Raw genomic sequence first — 10,061 nt, 5'->3', positions numbered from 1 at the left:
CAGATGTAGGTGATGGGGAGGAAGGCAGCAAATCACACTGCCACGTGTGTACCTATGCAACAGTTTTGCATGTTCTTCACATGTACCCCAAAACCTAAAATGCAATAAAATAAATAAATGGGAAAAAAATGTGTACTTAAAAGGAGGCAATCTCAAAATATTTTGATTTGGGAGGAAATTTTTCTAATTCATGTTACTTACACCAATAATTCTTTCATTTTATGACTAATGTATTTTCTGTTCTTTGCTGACCAGCTAACTTTGCTCAAATAAACACAAGTTTCATTGAAAATTAAGCTGTGGATTTCAATCACACTGCTTTACAATGCTAAGGGCATTATTTGGCAGGAGACACTAATCTTCCTCATGAGAGCGTCTGGTTCAAACTTTAAAGCTAAATAAACAATGGTGACTTCTGCAAATAAAACTTCAGGTGCTAACGGTATACTGGTGAAGTTCAATGCCACGATTCTGCAATAGGAGGGTCTTCAATAGAGCCTCCAATGAGCAATACACTGCAACAAAGCAAAAATTTAATTCATGGACCCTATTTGATTCAGCCCTGTTTATAACAGAATAATATTTATTAGATTTACAGTACTCAACACATGTTTTATTTTATTAAGCATACCTATATTTAGGACTTTAATTTTCTAGCACTAAAAAGCATTTCACATTTAAATCCAACATTTAATTTACTCTACTAACATTAACTGTTCTGTTTTCTTCTTATCTAGTCCAAGTAATATCAGCAAAGTGAATTAGACGTGGTCACTCCAGACAAGTTTTAAGTTACAGTAAAGTGATCTAACTACAGTAAATTTTAAAATGCCCTGTCAGATAAAAATGAAAGAAGAGTATGCTAAATAAATGCTGTACTTAATCAAATTAAATAATATCTAGCATGTTTAGTTTCGATAATCTATGTTTTCCTTCATTTCCATTAAAAATGAAAAGTTCCTCAAGTACCTTTTTCTTCTTAGTAAATACAGATTTAAAAGATTATATCACGATTTTTAAGACTATGAACAGTAAAAGCAACAAATTGTTTTTACACAATTCCATAATATAACCTATACCAAAAAAAAAAAGCCATAAATGGATCAATACATTTCACAACCACAAACCCAGAGGTTTTTCTTGATATAAGGTATAAATTAAAACAACAGAATGAGCATTTCTCAAGTATAAACCTGTTCTCCCACTCTGCCAAGAAATTATATCAACTGAGTTAAAGATGTTTAAAGGTCAGGAAAACAATCACCACCTTATAAAAGCAGACTGCTTCGTTCATAATTCTAAACACCTTTCTATAATACCACTAATACACCCAAATAAACTTTTCCCCCAAACTCCACAAAACCCAGCAGAGGAGGTGGAGTAAGCACACAAAGCACCTCCACAGCCGAAGGTACTGAAAGTCCTCCTCACCAATGGGAAAACTAACACTTTCAACTTACTTACAAAGTAACTCATTTCCATTCCAGATAAAAGCATGTACATATATTAACCAACTTAATTTTCCAAATCCCCAATTTTAACTTATCTGTTACCTTAAGATTATAGTCCCAATAAATAAGAAAAGGAAACCAACCCAGCTACAATCTCACAAAGTAGCCAATTTTTCCTAATAACTCTGAGTTACTATCAGCTGAGTTACTATCAACTGAGTAACACTGTTAAACATCAAGAACCTGAAAGCATTTTACAAATAGTTATTTGGTATATCTAACAACCAAAATATATTTGGAAATTTGAGAACAAAGAGAACACTTTATCTGTTAGGCTTCGGCAGAAAAAATGTGAAGGACTTGCCCAAAATGATTCAGCAAATTGTATCAAAAGTGAAAATCAACTTCCAGTTTCCTACCCAGGCACAAGGTCTAACCTACAGGCCATTTTGAACACACCAATCGGAAACAATACATTTTTGGAGGATGAATTTAATGTAAATAATAGACTGTGTTCAAACATCCTTTCCACAGTTATCTTAACTAAGATTATTTATTATACTTAATATATTATTCCCTACCATTTGAAATGGCTTAAAAAGCAGATACAATAAAATCAATAAAACCAAACAATAGAAATAAGCAAAAAGAAGTCATGACTAAGGAAGAGTTTGTGTGTGTGTGTGTGTGTGTGTGTGTGTGTGTGTGTGTGTGTGTGTGTAAACAGAAAAAAAATTAAAATAAAGATATGAGATTCAATTAAGTTTCATGTCTCACATTATCCATAATGACAAAGTACCAGCTCCTGGGGCTGTTGCCCCCAATCTTTTTGCCTCATAATATACATGGAAAATTACATTTGTATAGCCACTGAAATTCACAGAAGAGACTAGCCCTCCCTCTACCCTTTTCTCCACCCCTTTGCTTAGCTAAAGGGATCAGTTCTCAGGGAATCTGTAATCCATTTAGACGATACTAGGAGGCTGTGTCACATAGGCTGGGAAGTTCTGCATTTGAGACAGTAAAAAGTTCCTGGCCCTCATGTCTGAAAAATATTCTACCTTTTTGATCCTGCATATTATGGTAGACAATTACTTCAAAAACAGCCATAAAGCATTTCATATAATGTACACATCTATGTAAGCTGAGGGCACAATGAATGAAGGCATTTCTGCAGAAGGCTAACACAAAGTGGGAAAACTCCAAATTTAGAGGAATAATCAGACTAAATAACTTTCATGCTGTTCACCAGAAATAGCCTTTCTTTCAACCAGGCTTTTGATAAAACTGGGAAGCAAGCAGTTCAAAATCACATGTTTCAGAGAGGACTTGAGTCCCTATACTTTAAATGTTAACTGAACAGATGGTAGGTATCCATACTTGTGTGAAAACTGAGCAGCCCAACTGCACTTCAGATTGGGCAAATGCCATCCCACCAGGCCAAGGCAGAGAACTGGGAAGGTGACAAGACAGGTCATTTTATTGCTACATTAGGTGTGCCTATGTATTTGTAACTACATTTGAAAAAATGAAAAAAAAAAAGTCTTATTTGGCTTTGTGGAAAAATTTATAAACACTTAAGAGCCAAAGTAAATTCCACTTGCCTGCCCTGACAACAACAGAGCCCAAAGAGGGTTTCCAACTGTCCAACACACCTGGCCTGAGACTCCAGCCCTCTTCAAGCCTCCTTTTAACAACATCTTTGGTGGCCAAGTTGATTGATCTATTCTGCATACCCAGAGAGAAGTTGGCAATAAGTGCCAGGCATGACATCCAATCCTCTGATAGAGTAAGAAAAATTTCCAACTCTTTCCACCAACTCCTTCAAGAGGTTCCTCCCCAACCTTTCAAAGGACAAAGGTCTGACCCCATGAATGGCAAACTAGCTTGTAAAGTAAATATGAAATAACTCAACCATAGAAATAGAAATGCTTCTGCTTTTTACATAATTTTTCTCTATAATGTGATGCAACTATGGTGGTTGAAATTGTATCTATAAGAAGCCTGGAACAAATAATCACATTTATGGCTGTAACTGAAACTTCCACTCTTACCCTGAGGACCTGGTTTACAAGCTCATGTAGGATTCCAGATGGGTAGGTTGTAAGGTGATATTGTTGCAGGTGATGCACAGCTACTACATAAGATACACCAAAGGGATATTCCTTTTTGAAAGAATATTTGATAAGGAAAGGCTCTGATTTCTCATTCATCCATAAGAATCAGCTAGCTTATAGCAAACTACAAAACAAGACAGCAGTCATCCCCAAATTCTCTATAGAGAGTAGGTTTTAAAATGAACTTGCGCCGGGCGCGGTGGCTCAAGCCTGTAATCCCAGCACTTTGGGAGGCCGAGGCAGGTGGATCACGAGGTCAAGAGATCGAGACCATCCTGGTCAACATGGTGAAACCCCGTCTCTACTAAAAATACAAAAAATTAGCTGGGCATGGTGGTGCGTGCCTGTAATCCCAGCTACTCAGGAGGCTGAGGCAGGAGAATTGCCTGAACCCAGGAGGTGGAGGTTGCGGTGAGCCGAGATCGCGCCATTGCACTCCAGCCTGGGTAACATGAGTGAAACTCCATCTCAAAAAATAAAATAAAATAAAATAAAATAAAATAAAATAAAATGAACTTGCCTTAGGGAGACTTTGTGACCATGTCCCCATTATGCCTACTTCCCATGTTACAACACTCATCACACATCATGGTTGGTATTCATTTAATTTCTGCCTTCCCCACCAGAGTATAAACACCACAGACAGGAACCATCTGCCATATTTAACTACTACATCCCTAGTACATTGCACAGTGGTGGATGTGGAAGAAACACTTAATATTTGTTGAATGAGCTATCCAAAGAAATTAAACAAGATCAAATATTTCTGCTTTCCTTCTTTATACCTTTCCCAGACTATGTTAAGCTCAACTCCACCATGAACCAATAGGGCCATGACTCAGTCCTTTCTCATTAAATATCACAGAGATCCCAGAAAAACTGAAAGAGTAGGAATTAGGAGGTGTGCAATGAGGCCCAGGCTTAGTTAAACACTTGCTGTCACAAGTAACAGAAATCTGCTCAGGTGAACTTAGGCACAAATGGGCCTATCCAATAAGAAAGAGGGGTATCTTTTGAGCTCAAAGGCAGAACAGAGCCAGGATTCTCAGGGGATTAGGAGGATGAGGAAAACCTTGAGCATCACTTGCTTGCTTTCTCTTCCTCAGGAGCCAGATGTTCTTCCCTCCCTGGTTCACCATACCTTTTCTGCAGATCAGCTATTTCACTCTTTCTCCATGCACACAAATGCCTCACAGCTCTTGGGTTTATATGTTCCCAGTAAAATGGCCCTGCCCAGGCTGAAACTAGCATTTCCACCTCCAAATTCTAAATTCCTGGGAAAATCAGATTGGCCCAGGGACAAACAGCATTAACCAAGCAAGCTTGGTTTTTCCTGGCTCCCTCCTATGGAGGAGGAGCTTCTCAGAAAAGACAGGATAGGAAGACATCCCCAAAGCAGTGCTTCTGTTTTTGACCATGATGCGTCTGCTCTTCTTTCTCTTGTCTGCCAGTCCTCCAAGATCACTCAAGCCTCATCACACTCTGCCTTACAAGCTGCTTTCTTGTCATCAAACTTGGCCTTCACTGTTTATTCTTTCTCATTCAATGCCTTCCACTTCCTACCTTCATTAAACTTCAAATTCTTCTCAAAGCCATAATGAATTTACTTTCTTACCTGGAACATGGCAAATACTATATTAAAAAGGTATTTTAATGGAAAAAATTAATAAGCCATATTTTAATAAATGCACACAATTTTTTTATTTTCTTCTGTACTTGGAATACTACTTGTTATGTATTAGAATAAACACAAAATATGGTTGTATCTGCTTTGTAGTATTTATTTTATAGCCTCTGAATATATTGTATATTTTCACTTATTTTGAAACTACTACCACATAACCATCATTTAAGAATAATACTGAGTAACCTCTTAACAAAACACCTTTCAATAGGAAGGACTACAAAATAAGTCCTTGGAAACTCAAATCTATTTCACATTCTCTGATTGAAACGTAGCTTATTTCCTTAGGCAATAAGATTCTGCCTCTCGCAAGTTAAACAAATCTTAAATTCTTTCTCAGAGGTCAGTTGCTATGTCATCTGAATGCGTAAGATTCCTTGGAACACAAAATCCAATTTCTAACCAATTGTGATGAAGATAACTTTTTTTTTCATCTCTACACATAGTGAACCCATTCAAAAGATTATTGAAATTATCTTGACCACATACATCTTGTTTGTCTGCAAATCCCTGACATCTAGATCTGTGGCCTATATACAGCAGACACACAGTAAATATTTGATTGACTAGCATGTATACTTATATCCATATATTTACCAATCAATACTATACATAGATAAGGCTTTACAAGTGTTCAAATAAATATATGTACATAGATCACCAACATGTTTGGTATAATGTCACAAGACAATGTTTTCAAACCTTAATGTATATTCAAATTATCTAGGGTTTGAGTTTTTTGTTTGTTTTTGGGACAGAGAGAGAGAGGTGGCATCTTACTATGTTGTCCAGGCTGGTCTTGAACTCCTGGCCTTAAGGAATCCCCCTACCTAGGCTTTCCACAGCACAGGAATTACAGACGTGATCCACCCCACCCAGCCTATCTAGGGATTTTGTTAAATGCAGATTCTGATTCAGTAGTTCTGGGGTAGAACCCAGGAGTGCATTTCTAGTAAGTTCTTAGGTGATGCTGATGCTACCGGCCCAGAGACTACATTTTGAATAGCAAAATAATCCCTTTTTAACTCTATTTAGTAAAACACCAAAGGCAAAGTATACAAATAATTACAAGGTCCTCTTTCTCAAAGTTCATGTTCAGTCATAAGGAAAACGGATGGTAATCCTATCAGACTAAATCCGTCAGTAAGTATTTACGTAGCACTTATGCCAAGTGTGGGAGCTATAGTGAACTTTAGTCATTCTTGCATATAGCTTAATAAATGATGAAAATGCAATTAAAAACTTCTCTGTGTTCTCAGTAATATCCAATAAAGAGAGCATTAGAGGATGACACCAAAATGTATATGTATTTGTATAGGGGGAAGGGAATGAGTTACCAATTGCTTGGAATCCTGTGCCTTCATGAGGTTCCTATTAATGCCTCTCTTATCTCAAGAAGATTCCTTGCTTGCCATCCTCAAATTCCCATCATTTTGCCCAGGTTAGCCTCTTCTATTTGCAGAGTCATGGGATCTATTGATCTCTGAGGCCAACTTCAATGGGCTGGATTACAGCCCTCCTTCATCTCTTACAGTTAGAAACTGTGGCAGGTTTGATGAAGCAAGACCAGAAAAAAACTGGTTAAATCATTTAAAAAACAGGAAAAATGGCTGGGCGCAGTGGCTCACACCTGTAATCCCAGCACCTTGTGAGGCCAAGGTGGGTGGATCACCCGAGGTCAGGAGTTCAAGACCAGCCTGGCCAACATGATAAAACCCCGTCTCTACTAAAAATACAAAAATTAGCTGGGTGTGGTGGTATGAGCCTGTAGTCCCAGCTACTTGGGAGGATGCGGCAGGAGAATTGTTTGAACGTGGGAGGCAGAGGTTGCAGTGAGCCAAGATGGTGCCACTGTACTCTAGCCAGGGTGATAGAGCAAGACTTCATCCTTTAAAAAAAAAAAAAGAAAAGAAAAACAACTAGAGAATGCTCTCCTCCTTCATTTAGCTATACCCTCATCACTTCCATGGCTTAAAAAGAAAGTTCAGCTTGATTTCATAAGTACAATAGTATCTTCTAGAAGCAAAACAGGTAAAGAAAGGATATAGTATTTAGAATTACATGAAGTTTCTTCTTCCTCCCCAAAAAAAGGTTGAATACTTTGTTCAGCTTGCTTGTCATCATCTATTTACTATAAAATTCTAAAAACATGCAAAGCTTCAAAGATAATTTGAAAGTCATTGAAAACCATTACATTGTTAATAATCATTTGTTTATAAACAAACAAAATTGTTGTTTATTACAGTATTCTTTTGCCAGAAGCATAATTTTAAGCAAATCTACAATTTAGTATGAATTTATTTTGGCATGTGCTTCTGAAACTGGGATACTTATATCAAGAGGGGAGGTATACACTGCAGCAAGCCAAAAGTATAGGAGTCCAAACAACAAACATGGGGGATTTTTCTACGATGTCCATTTTAATTAAGGTTTGAAGGGAGGGGAGTAAGGGAAATGTTTAATACAAATGATAATAAATTTAAATAATTATTTTACACTAAAATAAACATGGCATAGGATGCCCAAACTTCACTAATTTTAAAAATAAAAGGCTAGACTAAAAAGAAACTTCTTATTTTTGGGGTCAGTTCTTCTCCAGCTGTGGGGGAACTTCTGCAAATAGAATAATCTAAGAATCAACACGTATCTTTTTTCTTTTAAAAGTGTACTTGGAAGATTCATTATTTATCAGTGCAAGGACATAATTCTCAGATAAGATCTCGGGGAAATGAAATCAACTTCTAATTAGAAAGTTTCAATCCTAAGCAAATCCTTTTAGAATTAAATGTTCAATGCTGAATGTCTTGAATTTGAATAAATGATGTAACAATAAGGCAAGGACAAATTTACTTTCCAAATGTAATCACTGGACAAAATTCTGAATTGCCTAAGCACATACTTTACAAAATAGCTGAACAAAAAGTTGGAAAAGAGAGGAAGACTGCTGCAATCAGAAAACCTATGTGCTGTAGTCCTTCTTCCATTAATCTTATTCAAAAGCTATGAATATACAGTCAATTTCAGAACAATTTTCTTACTTTACATAGTGAAAGCCTTAGAAAATCTAAAATGATTTAATATGGTACTTTTCATTATAATGAGAATCCCAACCTCAGTCTTCTCTACTTAAGAAAAAAATACAGAAAAGGCAATCTGGGAAGGAAGGAGAGTTAGGGTACATGTCTGGTTTTTCAAAACAGAGATTTGAATACTTACAAGGCATTGCATGGTATATGCTTGGCCAATACTGTCCACTGTCTCTCTTTAACCAAACACGAACTGTCCTACAACAGAAGAAAATATGTGCATGAAATCACATTATTCTTAGTCATGGGAAAATGTTGATACATAGAAAACAAACCTCTTAATATTATATAGAGAGAGGTCGGGTGCAGTGCTCATGCCTGTAATCCCAACACTTTGAGAGGCCAAGGCAGATGGATCACCTGAGGTCAGGAGTTCGAGACCAGCCTGGCCAAGATGGTAAAAAAATCTATCTGTACCGAAAATACAAAAATTAGCAGGGCATGGTGGTATGCGCCTGTAATACCAGCTACTCGGGAGGCTGAGGCAGGAGAATCACTTGAACCTGGGAGGCGGAGGTTGCGGTGAGCCAAGATCACACCATTGCATTCCAGCCTGGGCAACAAGAGTGATACTCTGTCTCAAAAATTAAATTAAAAAAAAAGAGGGAGGGAGAGAATATCTTAACTATACATAATATATATACATATGTATCTTAACATAAATACATACATATGAACACCATATATACCTCTCTAAACATTCTACATTCCTTAAGCTTGAGGCTTCTATACATTTAGAATTACATATAACTCTAAATATCATGCCACACATGTATAGTCATGAGCGTGTTTAAAAATTAAAAATTGTTATTTTCATTCTTGTTGTTTTGCCTTTCCAAGCATCTGATCTTTGCCCAAGACTGCTGGAAGCATTCATCTGGCTGGGGAACTATTTGGGTTTATTAGTGAAGGAACTACAAAGAGATCAAATGAAAAAATATGCAGTATCTGACCTGAACAGAAGGATTATATAGTCCATGATTTTGTAAGCCAAGCCATTGTCTCAAGGGAGTTTTTCAACATGCTCAAATAATTATAAGCTCTGAGGCAGATTTTCTGAGCTAGTGGTGTCCATGGAGCTTGCTATGGAACAGGGTGATACTGCAGCAAAGGCTGTGCATGAAGTTCCAGGCCAGCAGCTGTAGAGAGACAAGGCAGATACCTAGGAGAACTCAGAGCAAAAGCCAAAGACTGAACTACTTGGGAAGCACCATGAGTTTCTGACCAAACAGAAATGCCCAACCATGAATTTCCAGCTATAACATCATCAGCATATGCCAGCAAGGCAAACACTAGTAGAAGGTTAAAAGGTATTATTCCAGAGACCAGAGGAAATAGTGAACATCAAACAGAAGGAAAAAGTCAGTGTCCCACTGCCAAGATATCATAGGCAGCACACCTCACCCCACACTCTTAAGCCATTCCAGGGTTAAAAGCAGAATGAGAAACTGCGCACTTTTATCTCAGACAGAGTTAGATACTTCCTAAAGATATTATTTAAGTCATCACACTGGACAAAGTTTTAAATTATATCTGCCACCTTCCCCCACACCAGCTAATTAGGAGGTCTTCTATAAATAAGTAGTAGAAAAAAGACTAGGGCCGGGCGCGGTGGCTCAAGCCTGTAATCCCAGCACTGTGGGAGGCCGAGGCGGGTGGATCACGAGGTCAAGAGATCGAGACCATCCTGGACAACATGGTGAAACCCCGTCTCTACTAAAAA

The 10,061-nt window shown here is 37.5% G+C and overlaps 1 protein-coding gene across 5 annotated transcripts in view; it reads right to left on the bottom strand.

Moving 5' to 3' along the window:
* WDFY2 (WD repeat and FYVE domain containing 2) overlaps positions 1–10,061 on the bottom strand; it is a 199,685-nt gene that overhangs the window by 112,320 nt on the left and 77,304 nt on the right. For 2 of the 5 annotated variants that reach the window (XR_005202480.1, XM_017542455.2), the window contains exon 2: positions 8,469–8,536. The exons of 2 other annotated variants lie outside the window; for them this stretch is intronic. Coding sequence is in view for 2 of the 3 variants with exons in the window: in XM_017542455.2 (XP_017397944.1) it covers positions 8,469–8,536 (68 nt within the window). In the remaining variant the exon portion in view is untranslated. Of the gene's footprint in view, positions 1–8,468; positions 8,537–9,291; positions 9,451–10,061 lie in introns of those variants that run through there. One more of the 5 variants, XM_037743439.1, reaches the window with a different exon arrangement.

Source organism: Cebus imitator, unplaced genomic scaffold (genome assembly GCF_001604975.1).
Source record: "Cebus imitator isolate Cc_AM_T3 unplaced genomic scaffold, Cebus_imitator-1.0 Scaffold145, whole genome shotgun sequence".
Classification (NCBI taxonomy): Eukaryota; Metazoa; Chordata; class Mammalia; order Primates; family Cebidae; genus Cebus; species Cebus imitator.
Note: the sequence above shows the minus strand (reverse complement) of the source record. Positions and strands in the feature narration are given on the sequence as shown.